The sequence below is a fragment of the Octopus bimaculoides genome, chromosome 29 (genome assembly GCF_046866305.1).
Source record: "Octopus bimaculoides isolate indiv1 chromosome 29, ASM4686630v1, whole genome shotgun sequence".
In the NCBI taxonomy this organism is placed as follows: domain Eukaryota; kingdom Metazoa; phylum Mollusca; class Cephalopoda; order Octopoda; family Octopodidae; genus Octopus; species Octopus bimaculoides.
Window position 1 is genome coordinate 9807589 of NC_142956.1, and position 17905 is coordinate 9825493.

General features: G+C 37.8%; 1 protein-coding gene and 1 long non-coding RNA gene across 2 annotated transcripts in view; one reads left to right on the forward strand and one right to left on the reverse strand.

The window, feature by feature from the left end:
• Positions 1 to 810, reverse strand: part of LOC149130342 (uncharacterized) — a 33647-nt gene extending 32837 nt beyond the window's left edge. The window contains exon 1 of the long non-coding RNA XR_016239018.1: positions 417 to 810. This is a non-coding gene — a long non-coding RNA (uncharacterized LOC149130342). The remainder of the gene's footprint in view (positions 1 to 416) is intronic.
• A 1348-nt stretch (positions 811 to 2158) lies between these two features.
• LOC106877234 (uncharacterized) lies at positions 2159 to 6568 on the forward strand. The gene has a single exon (XM_014926097.3). The coding sequence runs from the start codon at positions 4216 to 4218 to the stop codon at positions 5440 to 5442; it is 1227 nt and encodes a 408-aa protein (XP_014781583.2). The 5' UTR covers positions 2159 to 4215; the 3' UTR covers positions 5443 to 6568.
• The last annotated feature ends 11337 nt before the right edge of the window (positions 6569 to 17905 follow it).

Below are 17905 nucleotides of genomic sequence, written 5' to 3' on the forward strand. Positions count from 1 at the left end.
TCCCTTAACGTAATTCTCAGTGAACGGTTTTCGTCGAACGAATCAAACTTAATAAATTATCGAAAAGAAAATGTCTGGTCCTGGGGGTGTAAACAAGTGATGGCGGATACAAATACTGACTGAAACCGGTCAAAGAAATAAAGACCGTAAGGAGTGGATTTGGTAGGCGGAAACTGAAAGAAGCCCGTTGTATATATGTATGTGTGTGTATATGTTTGTGTGTCTGTTTGTCCCCACACCATCGCTTGACAATCGATGCTGGTGTGTTTACGTCAACGTAAATTAGCGGTTTCGACACAAGAGACCAAGAGAATAAGTCCAGGGGTCGATTTGACCGACTATAAAGGCGGTGCTCCAGCAAGGCCGCAGTCAAAATGACTGAAACAAGTAAAAGAGTAATTTTAACGTGTTCCTACCGCCATTACTATGACATATCAACAACAAACCCCAGCGCCATCTATCTGTAACGTCTCTATTTTACTCTGGCTTCTGCGAGTTACTTCCCTTTGTTTCTCGGCGATCAGAATCTTTAATTTCGCTGGACAAATGCGTTTTAGCTTCTAAGATCCTTCTGGGACCGATTATTAATTAAAAGACGAACATTGAGGGGTCAATGTAATTAACCACCCCCCGCTCGTGCGTATAATTGAAAGGATTGCGAACATTATTATTATTTTTAAAGGCAGAATCGTAAGCACGCCGGGCAAAGTGCTTAACTATATTCAATCCGTCTTTACGTTCTGAGTTCAAATTAGGCCGATGTCGACTGTTCCTTTCAACCTATAAGGGGCGATGAATTAAAACGCTAGGCGGTCAACATACTCGACTAGTCCCCTCCCTCAAAATATATGTATATATATATATATATATATATATATATATATATGTATATATATATATATATATATATATATATATATATGTATATATATATGTATGTGTGTTTGTGTGTCTGTGTTTATCCCCCTAGCATCGCTTGACAATCGATGCTGGTGTGTTTACGTTCCCGTAACTAAGAGGTTTCGGCAAAAGAGACCGAAAGAACAAGTACCAGGCTTACAAAAAGTAAGTCCTGGGGTCGATTTGACCGACTATAAAGGCGGTGCTCCAGCAAGGCCGCAGTCAAATGACTGAAACAAGTAAGAGTAATTTTAACGGCGATCAGAATCTTTAATCTCGGTGGACAAATGCGTTTTAGCTTCTAAGATCCTTTTAGGACCGATTATTAATTACAAGACGAACATTGGGGGGTTAATATAATTAACCACGGTACTACTCAAGCAGAGCGGACCCGAACGCGCTGTCGCGCGTCCGCGCTAGCTAGTCGTGAGTGGTCGATCCTACGAAAAGTGCGCGCGAGCACGCGTGCAAATGAATACATGTGTGCGCATGCAAATTAGTAAATAATTTCTTTTAAACAAAGTAAATAATTTTTTTTAAATTACATTTTTCTTTTCTAAACAACGTAGATAGGTAGAAGGAATAAAAATAACACACTATCTGTTTTTGTTAACTTCATACATTTTTTTTCTTTTAATTAAATTTTGTGAACAAAATAATTTTTATTTTCTAAACAACGTAAATAAATTTTTAAAAAGGTGCACATTGGGATTAGGCACTGAGGGAAACTTGATATGCTAGAAATAACAGCTAAACGCAAAAAGAAAGAAAAAAACTGTACCGAGTACAGCAGGGTTCGCCACCATCCCTGACGGAGCATTAGGTCTGGGAATAGAACCGCGAGTCCGCTGCGCTAACCACTGGGCCATTGCGCCTCCACACTATTTACACATACACGCCAAAAAAATACATGCATAACAACACACTCCTCTCTCTTTCTCACACACACACTCACTCATGCCTATTTCATATACACGTACATACATCTTTCACTCTCTCGAAGAGTAAAAAAATTTTTTAAATCTACAGAAATTAAAGAAAAAGATCATATGGGATTTTGACAAGTCTGTTGCTAGTAACAAGGAATGCTAATTTTTCATAAATTGCCAAACAAATAGTTCCACTACTCATACTTATCCGAAAAAACGCCCTGTATTTTCTAAATCTGAGGGTGCACCCTTGAAAAGCCATCAAGCACCTTGGGGACTGGCTCACGTTTCTGGATGTATTAAATTATGCTAGGGACATTTTAACTTATATCACCGGTATCATTTATGCTTGGGGAAAATCATCATCTACACCGCTCCCTGTATTTATTTCAATTTCACGTAATTTACTTAATTATGGGAATTATCTTATATTTGAGGTGTAATTAAGGTGATCTTCTTAAATATTTAGGTAAATTTTCATTTACCAATATTTATGGACAACATATAGTCCCCTAAATATTTCAGGGCTGGTATTTCTATCACCTGCAGGATTAAATATTTCATTTTATTTCAAAATATTCTCTTTCCTATTTTCCCTCATTTTACAGAGAAAATTGATTTTACTAAGTAATTTCGGCACTGTCATGGTATTAGCTGTCAGAAGCGAAAGTAGAAAAATCTAAACAAGGAATGTTACTGCTGGTTTGAGTTGAAATCTGTTTCTTTGGCGACTGACTGGCCGGAGCTATCTATCTATCTGTCTGTCTGTCTATCTCTCTATCACTCGTCCACCTTCGTTTGTTTCCGTAGAATTTATCAAATTAGAAAAAAAAAACTTTTTGGCTACTTCCATCATGCTAGCTCCACACGAGGGACATATTTTTGGGGTATTTAAAAGTCCATGTCTCTTAAGCCAATTAATACTATTTTCTGTTGTAGCGGTGGCGATGGCAATATCGCGGTGATTAATTCCAACTTTAGATTACGCGTGGTGGTGGTGGTGGTCATTGGTGGTGCTGATTGTTGTATGTGATTTGTTTTTAAAAACAATAATGAATAATGCAAAAATATATTTATTTATAAAGTTTAAACTGAACATGAAATGAAATATATTTATTTATAAAGTTTAAACTGAATTTCATTTGTTTAAATTCTACGGAAACGCATTTTCTAATTTGATAAATTCTACGGAAACGCATTTTCTAATTTGATAAATTCTACGGAAACGCATTTTCTAATTTGATAAATTCTACGGAAATGCATTTTCTAATTTGATAAATTCTACGGAAACAAACGAAGGTGGACGAGTGATAGATAGATAGAGAGAGAGGGAAAGAGACAGACAGACAGATAGCTCCGGCCAGTCAGTAGCCAAAGAAACAGATTTCAACTCAGACCAGCAGTAACATTCCTTGTTTGGATTTTTCTACTTTCATTTCTGACAGCTAATACCATGACAGTGCCGAAATTACTTAGTAAATAGCATCATTAATATTCTTTCGCTTCCCAAATGGCCTTCGAATATAAAAACCTATATTATTTGTATAACCATCGCAGCACACATTCTGCTTTTCAAACTTTTCTAATGAACAGACTTGATTTATTAACATGACAACACAAGCATTGAGAGAAACATTTTCTTTCTTCGACAGCAATTTTATACTAATATCTTTTCTTATTTTACACTTATGTTAACTGAACGTCCAAAACAACACAGCAGGATCACAAATTTCACCAGGACTGTCATTTATGGATTTTCTATACATTTTTAGACAACATAAACATATATATGGACGCGTTTAACGTAAAACCCATAAGTCTTTTGTTGACAACTACGAGGTCGTAGTTAGCCACAAACATTCTTGTGTTATTTCTTTACTACCCACAAGGGGCTACACACAGAGGGGACAAACAAGGACAGACAAACGGATTAAGTCGATTATACCGACCCCAGTGCGTAACTGGTACTTATTGTGTAAGAGAAAAATGTATCTACATTGCGTATTTTTCACATTTGTAAACAAAGTTTCGTGTTATCTAAAACAAGACGTTGAATTATAATCGATAAGTCAGAGATTAACTTTAAAGACGTCCTCTAGAACAGTGTTTTCTAAACCAGGCCCCACTATAACTTACCAGAAGAATGTGTGCCCCACTGGCTGTTGGAAAAAAAAGAACTTCCTTTTTAATATTTCATCAATTATTTAATACAAAAGAATCTACCAGTAATTATTTTAAGAACTGAGTACAACAAGTACATTATTGACTACGAAAAAAAGTGAATCACAACAGCCTTGTGCCTACATCTTTACGCCCCACCACAGTTTTCTCAAGCCCCACAGGTGGGGCTTATGCTCCACGTTGGAATCACTGTTCTAGAATTAATATGGAGGATTTTACTCATCTGGATGCATCTAATACAACAGTTTTTACCAGTAAAAAATCCATTACACGGACGTACTCTGTTGCGAAAGAGAAACCTTTACGTAATGAAACGTTTATTCAACAAATATCACTGCGTAGAAATATTCCCTGTGAAATATGCGGGAAATCATTTGTCTCTAAAAGTAATTTAACAAAGCATAACAGAATACACACTGGAGAGAAACCATTCCATTGTGAAATATGTGGGAAGTCTTTCATAAACAATTCAAAACTTGTTACTCATATTCGTGTTCACACTGGAGAAAAACCCTACCATTGTGAAGTTTGTGAGAAATCATTTTCTGTTATTTCTAGCCTTGTAGATCATAAAACAATTCACACGGGAGAAAGGCCTTATAGTTGTGAAATATGCGGGGAATCGTTTTCCTCTGGTAGTAAGTTAACAAGACACATACGAATACACACTGGAGAAAAACACTTCTATTGTGAAATATGTGGGAAATCTTTTCTAAGTAATAGTGAATTAATAAGACACGAAAGAATACATACTGGAGAAAGGCCTTATTGTTGTGAAATCTGTGCCAAATCATTTGTTAATAATTCTCAACTTGTGAGTCACAAAAGGATACACTCGGGAGAAAAAACGTATCATTGTCAGATTTGTGGTAAATCATTTATTCAAAATTCTCATCTTGTAAGTCACAAAAGAATACATACGGGAGAGAAACCATTTCACTGCGAAATCTGTGGTAAATCATTCACGAATAATTCTCATCTTGTCAGTCACAAAAGGATACACACTGGAGAGAAACCCTGTCGTTGTGAAATATGTGGGAAATGTTTCTTCTCTAACAGTAACTTAACAAGGCATAAAATACTACATAGTGGGGAAAAACCATTCCATTGTGAAATATGTGGTAAATCTTATGTGAATAATAGTGATTTAATAAGGCACAACAGAACACACGCTGGAGAAAAAACCTTTCACTGTGAGATATGTGGGAAATCGTTCTTTGATCATTCTAATCTTGTAGTACATATTCGGAGTCACACAGGGGAGAGGCCGTATTATTGTGACATCTGTGGGAAATCCTTTATGCATAACAGTCACTTAAATACACACAAACGAATACACACCAGAGCAATGCCTATGAAGCGGGAGAGATCATTTTCTTGCAAATCTAAACTTCTCATCCACCAACACACTGGAGAACGTTGTTTGTTGTAAAATTCAAATGGAAAAAATTGCCCGTTTTACAGAAAAAGGTTCAACAAAATGTTCAAACTTTAAATTTTTCAAAAATGCAGCACAGAATTTTGTCAGTGAACAGGTCGCGGTCTCAAAGCGACGAAAATATTTTGACAAATTAAATTTAAATGTTGAAGTGAATCTAACAGTCTTTGTGTGTTATTTTAAATGGCTTATAAACACCTTCCATGCTGCAATTGTTTTTGTTCCAGCACACGTTCTCAGATCAGGTCACTTGCTATGCAAGTACATCTCTGTAATTTTAATTCAATTTGTCAAAATGTTTTCGTCACTTTGAAAAAGGTTTAATAACATTTTCAGCCTTCAAAAGTTAGAAAACTAAAATTGAAAAGAATCAAAAAATGTTAATTGGCATTTTGTTGCAAAAAATAATAAAAATTTGAATCTGAAGCAGTACTTGATAGTATTCAAAAAAAATTATTCATTCCTCTGTACTGTTTTTTTTTTTTCCTCTAGTTTCAGCTCAGAGCTGTGGCCATGCTGATGCACTGCCGTTAGTAAAAATTACCAAATGATTTTATTGAAAAAAAATACAAATTTAATGGCCTTCAAGTGGAAAATGTACCACCTGAGATGGCCAATTTGAACATGTATGAACAGCTTCTTATTCAAAGAGCCAAAGGATGCACAGCCAATTGGTACTAGCTGTCAGAGGAATAATTACTCATCTTTCAATGCCATGAACACTTTGTCAAACAGCAAACATCATTTAACTGAAATAATTGTTGATTCATTACCTAACAGAAAAACATTATTTGGTAGTTAATAGTTGACATTGAAAAAGCTTACAAGACATTGGATTGGCTAAAAAATAGCATTGTACAATGCCATAAATGTCAATAGAAATGCTAATTTAAAATGGATTATATGTTTACTCAGACTGGAACCCAAACTACATTAGTACAAGAAATGCAACCTTTATTGACACTTGAAAAAGATTTGACTATATAGAAAAAGAATTGATGGAAAACTGCTCATTGATAATAATCCAACATTGGATTTGTTCTGTTTCCTTCATTTGTATCCGAAAGGCAAATTTGGAATATTTTCAAATAAACAACCATATATGTTCATAAGAAACAAATTTGAATCATTGTGATTTTTGATTTAGAAAAGATATACAATATTTGATGTTTTGTGCTGGTAAAAGAGCTATAGATGCTGGCATTTATGGCGTTATGAAAACTGCCAAAAATCCCCAAAATGACAGTTGCTGAATAAAATGTTGATTAGAAAACAGACAAGCAACTGGAAGGCAATTTGTCAAGTATGAGAGGATCTAAAGCATTTGGGGCTAGAAAAGGCACTGATTTGCAAGCTTTTGATGAGTGTCATTGTGTACCCATTTTCTTTTTGACAGTCTTGCAATGAATATTTTCTCAAAGATTTGAGATTTTCTTGATAAATTGAATAATGAGTAAAATAAAAATTTGCACAAATAAATAATAATGATATTGTAGCAGTCAGTGAACAATTTTATTGATTTAAAACTTTAATGGATATTATCATTCTTGACAAAAATGGCCCACTGACTAAAATTGCTCACTATATTTGACATTTGGAATATCAAAATCAAGGTATACCTCATATAGACATGAAATCATACTGCAAAAATGCTCCAATTTTCAATGAAGATTCAAAAAAAAAACTTTATACTTCATTGAATCAATTATCTGCAATCTAACCTAATGAGTATCAATCGCCAAATTTAGCTAAAAATTTTCAGCAACATGATTGTAGTGGATCTTGCCATTGGAAAAAAATTATAAAAAATAGATTTTACACTATTTGTTGCTATGGATTTCCTAGAATAGTTGGGAAATTTAAATTTAACACTGTAGAATAATTTAAATAGAAACCCACCCGAACAACACATAAATGATTATAATGCAGCTATATCAGATAATTCAATGATTTTTAACCATTACATTACCAGCTATCAAACAAAGCATGGAAAAGTCCTTTTATCATTTCCTTCGTTATTATTGGCCCAGGATTAATTTCGACTCCACTAATTATCAAAAGCATCAGAATTACACTTCGAAATTTATGTTTATTATAAATCTTATATTGAGGCATGTATTTTGTATTAATTAAGCAATATTTAATTTCAGAAATTATTTTATTTTGTATAGCAGGCCTTTGATTTGATGTAATTTAATGTTGGCAAAAAGCATATTGCACTAATTTTATTTTAAACATCATCATTATCGTCATTTAACGTCCGCTTTCCATGCTAGCATGGGTTGGACGATTTGACTGAGGACTGGTGAAACCAGATGGCTACATCAGGCTCCAATCTGATTTGGCAGAGTTTCTACAGCTGGATGCTCTTCCTAACGCCAACCACTCCGAGAGTGTAGTGGGTGCTTTTACGTGACACCGGCACGAGGTCCAGTCAGGTGGTACTGGCAATGGCCATGCTCAAAATGGTGTATTTTACGTGCCACCTGTACAGGAGCCAGTTCGGCAGCACTGGCAACGATCTCGCTCAAATGCCTTTACACGTGCCACCGGCACAAGTGCCAGGAAGGCGATGCTGGGCACAGGTGCCATCATGATTTCGCTTTAAGCATTAATATAAACATTAATATTTTTGCATTTAAAATAAATGGTAGATAAAAATAATTAAATTTTTTCCAATCACTTGCATAATAATTAGACTGGAGAAATGGCCAGGTAAACAAAAAGAAGTAGTGGAGAAAACAGAAATGGACAAAATCACTGGAGTTAATGTATCACATCACACCATACAATTCCTGTTTTTTTTTCATAAACATACTAACTCCTTTCTATTCGTAAACATACTAACTCCTTTCTATTCGTAAACATACTAACTCCTTTCTATTCCTACTCTCTCCAGAATGTCTTGCCTCATGGTAACTGCCTTCTCTCCTACTTTTGCACCCCACCTCACTCCTTCAACTTACCTTTGGATGTAACAGCTTGCTGTTCCAAGCCATCCTGCAACAGGATAATGACCTACCAGTTTCTCACATTCATGTCCTCATGCAGGTTTGGAATTTACAAAAGCCTGCATACCTTGTCTCTCTTGAGTCCCAACACAGTGCCTCCTATCATTTCCTCTGATGATCCACAAATTCCTCTGCCAACAGCATCGTCCCATCTACCAGAATGTATGAATTTGTAACCTGCTTCGCTTTAGTCACCTTCCTCAAGATCACCCTGAAAACCTTTATCGTGATTCTGGGTGCTGAGTTCAAACCAAACCCCAACCAAGTCAGATAGTATGTCCTTCTTTTTGTACCTCACCAGCTTGTGCAACCTCCACAATTTCTCATCTATGTGGAGATGCAGATATGACAACTTAAGATCAATGATTGTAGTCATCCTAGTCATCTACCTCCTTTCCTACAGGGTTTCCTCACATATATCTGCTGCTTCGCTGCCCAAATGACTTGAGATGTGCTCATTCAACTCTCAAAAATCTAGCACTGACCAGGCTAGACCATGGTCATCATACACCTCCTCTTTCTATGGCATTAAAATACCCTCCTCAAATTAGTCGTCTGCCTCCCTCTTGAAATCATTCTTAGCCTCTCCTTTCAGGGTGTGCTTATAGCAAGTCACCTTGTTTCTCAACATCAGGGACTTCCTTCCAGAAGTACTCCATTGTCCATCATTTGCTGTCAAACTCAGCCCTTGTCTTCCTGTCTGTGATATTCCTTTCTTCAGAGTTTGACCCAATGGTTCTACAGCCTTCTTCTTCCACTACACACAAAGTAATCAAATGCTTATCCTTTTAAAATGGCAACCACCTTAAGAGTAGCAGAATCACCATCCCACTACATCTACTTGTTCAAAGCAGTTTGCCAATGGACCCTCAGCAACAACACACAAGGATAAACTCAGTGACTCATGGCCTAAATTCAGGCCATGACAGACAGTGAGGATGTTCTTGAGGCCAAGGATTTGAACTTGTCTGGACTTGTGTCTCAGAGGTGAAATTCCATGGTCATTCATGATGGAAGCAGGTCTAACGAAATCAGAGCCAATTTTGAGTTAGTTTTGATCCATACACTCATGGCCAAAAGTTTTGAACATAGGTGTAGGAGTGGCTGTGTGGTAAGTAGCTTGCTTACCAACCACATGGTTCCGGGTTCAGTGTCACTGAGTGGCACCTTGGGCAAGTGTCTTCTACTATAGCCTCAGGCTGACCAAAGCCTTGTGAGTGGATTTGGTAGACGGAAACTGAAAGAAGCCCATTGTATATATGTGTGTCTGTGTTTGTCCCTCCAACATCGCTTGACAACCGATGCTGGTGTGTTTACGTCCCTGTAACTTAGCGGTTCGGCAAAAAAGAGACCGATAGAATAAGTACTAGGCTTACAAAGAATAAGTCCTGGGGTCGATTTGCTCGTCTAAAGGTGGTGCTCCAGCATGGCCACAGTCAAATGACTGAAACAAGTAAAAGAGTATAGATCTGAAAATTAGAATTTTTACTGAATGCCCAAAGTTGTATTTAATATATAACTGACCTTTGAATCAGTTATTAGGTCAGTATATCTCTACATTGTGTATATTTGAATCAAGTTGTACTTGGGCATAATTTTAATTTTTTTTTAAATGTTCCACACTTTTTGCCATGACTGTATAGCAATTTAAACAATAAGAAAAAAATAAAAATGCTATTTTTAAGATCACATGCCTTAAAGGGCTCAGAGCCTTATCTTTTCTGTTCTTTCTACAACAATGGCTAATTTGTATCTTAACTTTTAGCACACAGCATTTTCTCTGCCACTGCCCTATTACCACAGGGGAGAAAACTCATACGGTAACAGTGTACTAAAGTTTAAGATGGTGAATTTTCTTCTGGATCAGTAGAGTGGATACACAAAATATCCCTGTTTTATTTGTCTCTGGGAAAATAGATCTAGGGATAGACAGGTCATTAGAGAAAAGAATGTAATTGTAGAACATTTGGTTGACAGAAATAAGATCATTTTACCACCCCTACACATCAAACTAGGTTTAACCCTTTAGCATTCAGATTACCCTGTCAAATGTAGCACTTATCCATTCACATTGTTTTCAATTAATTATGTATTATCTTGTAGCTTTGCTGTGATCGCATATTTTCTGAATGACATTGTATAGTAGGTGTGAGAGGCCAGATCTGACTGGTTTAAACATAAAACAAGTAGAATATTTTGGCCTGATATGGCCAGTTTAAATGCTAAGGGTTAAATATGGCAATTAGTATTAAAATATTGAACCAGAAAGGTGTAGCTGTATGCAACGTTGATTGGTTATGCATGTGAGACTGTGTGCAATTGAGACGAAATGAGATTTTATCAATGTTGCACAAGTCGTACTGAAGTCAACTTTTATCTTTTACTTGTTTCAGTCATTAGACTGCGACCATGCTGGAGCACCTCTTTGAAGAACTTTTAATTGAATGAATCAATGCCAATACTTTTTAAGTCTGGTTCTTCTATTTTGGCCAGTTTAAATGCTAAAGGGTTAAACAAAGAATGGGCCTGCTTTGACTACATATGTAGAAAGTTTCCAGCACTGAGCATGAAGCTGAAGGAAGGTCGTTTTGATGGGAGACAGGAAGCTCATGAAATCTCCACATTTTCAAGATTCAATGAACAATGCTGAGGCGGTTGCATGGTCTTTGTTCACTCTGGTTGTAAGAAATTTTCTTAAGAGCCATAAAGCAGGTCCCTACTTTGAATTAGTGGAGCATATGCTCTCTTCTTTCCATCAATTCAACAGTAATATGAGCATCAAAGTGCATTACCTCCACAGTCACTTGAATTATTTCTCAGACAACCTTAGTGACTGAAATGATGAACAAGGTGTATGATTTCACCAAGATTTAAGAACTATGGAAGATAGGTCTCAGGAACACTGGGATACCCATATGATAGTGGATTACTGCTGGACCATTCAATACAATTGTCATGAGGCAGCTTACCACAGAAATTTGATGAAATGCTGCCTTCATGAGACATCTGAGTCAATGAACATTATATCAACAATAACTTTCTATGCTCGCTTCACTATTATCTGATTTCTTGGATGTAATTTAAACAAAGATCACATGCCTTAAAGGGCTCAGAGCCTTATCTTTTCTGTTCTTTCTACAACAATGGCTAATTTGTATCTTAACTTTTAGCACACAGCATTTTCTCTGGAATTGTTTTCCCTGCCACTGCCCTATTACCACAGGGGAGACAACTCATACGGTAACATAATGCACCTACAGAAGTGAGGCATAAGAGGAATTCAGTGCAGTGTGCAAGAGTAAAGACTGCGTTGGTTTGTTCATGTGATGTGGATGAATGTCTACAGCTCCATAAAGAAGTGCTGACCTCTCGAAGTGGATGGAAATTGTGAAAGAGGAAAACATGGGGTGAAGTCTGAAGGATGCTGAACTTTCAGACAAGATGACAATGGACTGAGATACCTGGTGGCTTGCTGCACTTAAGAAGATGTGTCCTCCACAGCAGAAGTGTTAGGGCTGCATCTCCTGGTGAAGAAGATTGGCCTGCAAGAAACCTGTGCCAGTGTCACATGAAAAGTACTCACGCTGGTGCCACATAAAAGTGCTTGTGCCAATGCCATGTTAAAAGCACCCAGCCCACACTGTAAATTGATTGGTGTTAGAAAGGGCAGTCAGCCATAGAAACCAAGGCAGATCAGACTGGAACATGGTGCAGCTCCCCAGTTTACCAGCTCTGGCCAAAGTGTCCAACCCATGCCAGCATGGACAACGGACGTTACATGATGATGTAACTTTATCATAAATAAACATGTTTCCCTTGCATGAAGCCATATTTTTTTATCAATAAGGCAACAATAAGGATTTGTAGTCATCAAACCTTGTGCCTGGTTGGTTATATACATAACAATTAGAGATATAACATATCTTGATAACCAAAGCTAATGGAAGAAAAAATATCTATGGTATATTCAGAATCCAATATTCACCATCCAGGGCTTCATTACTCCTGAAAGAGGAACCTGTCTCTGGCCAGTCTTGGCCATGTAGTGGGTGAGATTATCTTGCTATTTTGTTTTTGGTCAGCCCACTTGATCTGGTCTATTCCATCATCCTGATTGTCCTTCAGTCATGCAATGAGGCCAGCCTATCTAAATTTCTCATTGTGTATATATATATATATATATATCATCATTTAACGTGTTTTCCATGCTAGCATGGGTTGGATGGTTTGACTGAAAAGTGGTAAGGTGCACCAGGTTCCAACCTAATTTAACATGGTTTCTTACAGCTGGATGCCTTTCCTAACAGCAACCACCCCAAGAGTATAGTATGTATACATCTCTCTCTCTCTCTCTCCATATATATATATGTGTGTGTGTGTATATATATATATATATATATATATATATATATACACACACACACATTTTCCTTGTGTTACTTCTGCAGGTCTTGTCATGTTTGTTTTTGTCTCTGTCCTTTTACTCTTACCAGCAGCTTTTTGTTGTTGGCAAGACTAAAAATGAACAATGTTATCATTAAAGGTATGAAATTGGAAGGATTTTTGGATGATACCTGACAAGGAAAGATTGTGTCCATGTCTTGGGTGTAAATTTTCTGTTTGTTCCTTTGTTGTCTTTTAGGTCACTTTTTGATGTCATGGAGTGTTGGGCCCCATAGAGGCAAAGTGGCCAAGTTCATTTCGAGTGTTGGGCAACATGGAGGCATGACCAAGACCTTTGGCATTATGTCATGCTTGAGAAGAAAACCCATCAAGCAGAGCAAAATCACAGTCATGCAAATGGCACATAAAAGCAACCACTACACTCTCAGAGTGGTTGGCGTTAGGAAGAGCATCCAGCCATAGAAAACCGTGCCAAATCAGACTGGAGCCTGCCACAGCCTTCCAGCGTGTCAGCACAGTCAAACTGTCCAACCCATGCCAGCATGGACAACGGATGTTAAATGATGACGATGACTCTTGTGTGCCATTGCATCCAGGCATTGGTTTCCTTGCCTAACATCTAAGGTTGTCTTCCCCAATGAAGTTAGCTTTGGTAAGACATGAACTCGGAATGTAAAGTGCTTGAAGAAACACAGCAAGACATTGTTATTCCTGGTGTTCTAATAAACTGATGAGGAAGTATCTCATGGAGATAGGGACTGATTGGGGCTTTGCTTGGTGGGTCACCCAACAGGACCTGGGAACATACCAAGAAACGGTGAATGCAACAGCATATGTCCTTGCACCTGACCTGACCTTCAATGATTCTGTCAGCTTAAACAATAGCAAATTTCAGATTTAAGTACAAAGCCAGCAATTTTGAGAAGAGGTGGAGTAAATCTCCCCAGCATTTAACTGGCATTATATTTTATTGACCCCAGAATGATGAAAAGCAAAGATGACAATGACAGGATTTGAACTCTGAACATAATGATTTACAACAAATACTGCAAGACATTTTCCCCAATGCTCTAACGGTCCCTTCAATCTTTTAATAACAATGATGAGCTTCTAGTTTAGGCAGAAGGACAACAGTTTCTGACGGGAGGTGGTTTCTCTTTACCATTGTCTCCAGTACTTCACTGATACTTTTATTTCATCAATAATAATCATCATCATTGTTTAACGTCCACTTTCCACGCTGGCATGGGTTGGATGGCTTGACATGGAGCAGCCCAGACTCCAGCTGCCTGTTGAGGCATGATTTATATGGTTGGATGCCCTTCCTAATGCCAACCACTTAACAGTGTATTGGGTGCTCTTTACATGACACCAGCACCTGAAAGTGTGTGGAAGACAGTGATTTTATTTAGCTTAACATGTCTAATCAAGTCCAGCAAATTACCACATCTCCCAGTCCCTTGCCAATCTTCCACAATTACAGCTCGGCACTTCTTTATGCAGCTGTCCTCATCCATAAACATCACATGACCAAACCAGCACTCTTCTTTCTTGTACACGTTTGATGCCTCTTATACCCAGTTTTCCTCTTAAATCACTTACACTCTGGCATTCCCATCCAATGGATAATTCTTTCTATCATAGGCACAAAGCCTGAAATTGGGTGATGGACAAGTCAATTACATCGATCCCAGTACTCAACAGGTACTTATTTTATCAACCCCAAAAGGATAAAAGACAAAATTAACTTCAACACAATTTGAACTCAGAACGTAAATTTGGATGAAAATACCACTAAGGGATCTTATTTAAAACGGGGGCCACATTTTTCATTAATGTTTTACGTAGTGCTTTTGGTACTGAAAGACTTTCAAACTTCGTATACTTATCTATTTTGTGTTATAGAACAGAAAAATATTTTTGTATTCGAATTTATTTCATGTAAAAAATTGTCTTATTTCGATAATTTCAACCAATCACTGACGTCCACTCAGCCGATATACATTAAGTGCCGACTACATAAACAAACGATTCTTCGTTTTATTTGCTTTTTTCATTTTAAATTTGCTTTAACCCTAACCCTAAGGTTAGGGTTAGGGTTAATTGTTTCAGAATCGTTTGTTTATGTAGTCGGCACTTAATGTATATCGGCTGAATGGACGTCAGTGATTGGTTGAAATTACAGAAATATGACAACTTTAACATGGAATAATTTATGGATTTCTTTTTTTTTTAAGAAGACTAAGAGAAAAAGATGTTTTATATGACACATTCTACCAGTGATCCAAGTTTCAAAGTGTTTCGTTAATGAAAAATGTGGCCCCCGTTTTAAAAAAGATCCCCACTAAGCACCTTGTCTGATGTGGTAATGATTCTATCAAGTCAATTGTATCGACCTCAGTGTTTCTCTGGCACTTAATTTATCGACCCTGAAAGGATGAAAGGCAAAGTCAACCAGGGCAGAATTTGAACTCAGAACATATAGATGGATGAAATGCTGCTAAGCATTTTGCCAGGCATGCTAACAATTCTGCCAGCTTGCTACCTCATAGATAGTAATAAGAACAATCCTGTCTATTTTAGGTACAAAGCCTGAAATTTTCAGGGAGGGGACTAGTTGATTACATGAATCCCAGTGTTTCACTGGTACTTGATTTATCAACACTGAAACGATGAAAGGTAAAGTAGACCTCAGCAGAATTTGAACCCAGAATGTAAAGACGGATGAAATGCCGCTAGGTATGCTAACAACTCTGCCTGATAAGATAATAATCATAATGATGATGCTAATAGAAATTGGTAAAATGTGGAATCAGAACATAGGCACCGTAGGGATGATAGCAAAAGAGGCTGATTGTTCCATATCTCAGATACCAGAAAATCCCAAAACGGAAGAAATTCAAAAAATTATATCCTAAGAAAAATATTGTCTATGTAATTCCAAAAATATTATAAACTGTAAGCGTTAGGAAGGGCATCCAGCTGTAGAAACTCTGCCAAATTAGATTGGAGCCTGGTGTTGCCATCCGGTTTCACCAGTCCTCAGTCAAATCGTCCAACCCATGCTAGCATGGAAAGCGGACGTTAAACGATGATGAGGATGATGATGATGTAAGCATTATCAAAAGTATTTTTAAATATACATAATAGCAAATACCTTTTACTGTCATCTTAAGAACACACTATCATCTTACCATCATATTATTTTTAATCTATTTTATATTTTGACAGACATTCTCTAGAACAGAAATTCCCAACCTGTAGTCTGCAAAGGTAGTACTGGGGGTCTGTGAACTAAATTCAAAATTTTGAATTTTGTATATATGTGTATATATATATATATATATATATATATATATATATTGGCAAAGTTTAGAGAGCTCTTACCCCTGCTGGCGACAAAGGGACTCTCACTCAGAGTAAAAGGCAGACTGTATGACGCATGCGTACAAACAACCATGCTACATGGCAGTGAAACATGGGCTGTAACTGCTGAGGACATACGTAAGCTCGCAAGGAATGAAGCCAGTATGCTCCGTTGGATGTGTAATGTCAATGTGAATACCCGTCAGAGTGTAAGTATCTTGAGAGAAAAGCTGAACATTAGAAGCATCAGTTGTGGTGTGCAAGAGAGACGATTGCGCTGGTATGGACATGTGGTGAGAATGGAGGAGGATAGCTGCGTGAAAAAGTGCCACACCCTAACAGTTGAGGGAACCCGTGGAAGAGGTAGGCCCAGGAAGACCTGGGCTGAGGTGGTGAGGCAAGACCTTCGTACATTGGGCCTCACCGAGGCGATGACTACTGACCGAGACCTTTGGAAATGTGCTGTGCGTGAGAAGACCCGGCAAGCCAAGTAAGATCGTTGCCAGTGCCCCTGGACTGGTTCTTGTGCGGGTGGCACATGAGATGCACCATTTTGAGTGTGGCCGTTGCCAGTATCGCCTGACTGGCTCCTGTAGGATTTTCGAGCGAGATCGTTGCCAGTGCCCCTGGACTGGCTTGTGCGGGTGGCACATAAAAGACACCATTTCGAGCGTGGCCGTTTTCGTGCGGGTGACACGTAAAAGCACCCACTACACTCTCTGAGTGGTTGGCGTTAGGAAGGGCATCCAGCTGTAGAAACTCTGCCAAATCAGACTGGAGCCTGGTGTTGCCATCCGGTTTCACCAGTCCTCAGTCAAATCGTCCAACCCATGCTAGCATGGAAAGCGGACGTTAAATGATGATGATGATGATGATGATGATTTCCTTTTGAAAATGAATAATCTGGTGTGTTTAGTTTAATGGCCTATCAATGTATACAGTAAGTTTCTTTGCCCTAGCTGTCAGGAAGACACTCAGAAACAAATAGAAACACAACTGAAAGAAGAAAAGCTCATAATAATAAATTCTTTCAAATTTTGATACAAGGCCAGCAATTTTAAGAAGGGGGTTAGCTGATTACATTGACCCCCCCCCCCTACACACAACACACTTGTCTGATTTACCTTTATTTAACAGTTTAGCATTCAAATTACTGTCAAATATATTTTATTTACATTGATTTAATCTGTAGTATCTCATATTCTTTTACTTGTTTCAGTCATTTGACTGCAGCCATGCTGGAGCACTGCCTTAAAAGGTTTTAGTTGAAGAAATTGATCCCAAGACTTATTCTATTGATTGCTTTTGCCGAACTGCTAAGTTACAGGCATGTAAATACACCAATGTCAGTTGTTAAGCAATGGTGGGGGAACAAACAGACACACACACATACATGACAGGCTTCTTTCAGTTTCCATCTACTGACTCCTCTCATAAGGCTTCGGTCAGCCTGAGGTTATAGTAGAAGACACTTGCCCAAGGTACCATGCAGTGGGACTGAACACAGAACCATGTGATTGGGAAGCAAGCTTCTTATTTCTTTATTGCCCACAAGGGGCTAAACATAGAAGGGACAAAGGGATTAAGTTGATTACATCGACCCCAGTGCGTAACTAGTACTTAATTTATTGACCCCGAAAGGATGAAAGGCAAAGTCAACCTCGGCAGAATTTGAA

Coding starts and splice junctions, on each gene's coding strand:
- LOC106877234 (XM_014926097.3), top strand. CDS start 4,216: ATGGAGGATTTTACTCATCTGGATGCATCTAATACAACAGTTTTTACC.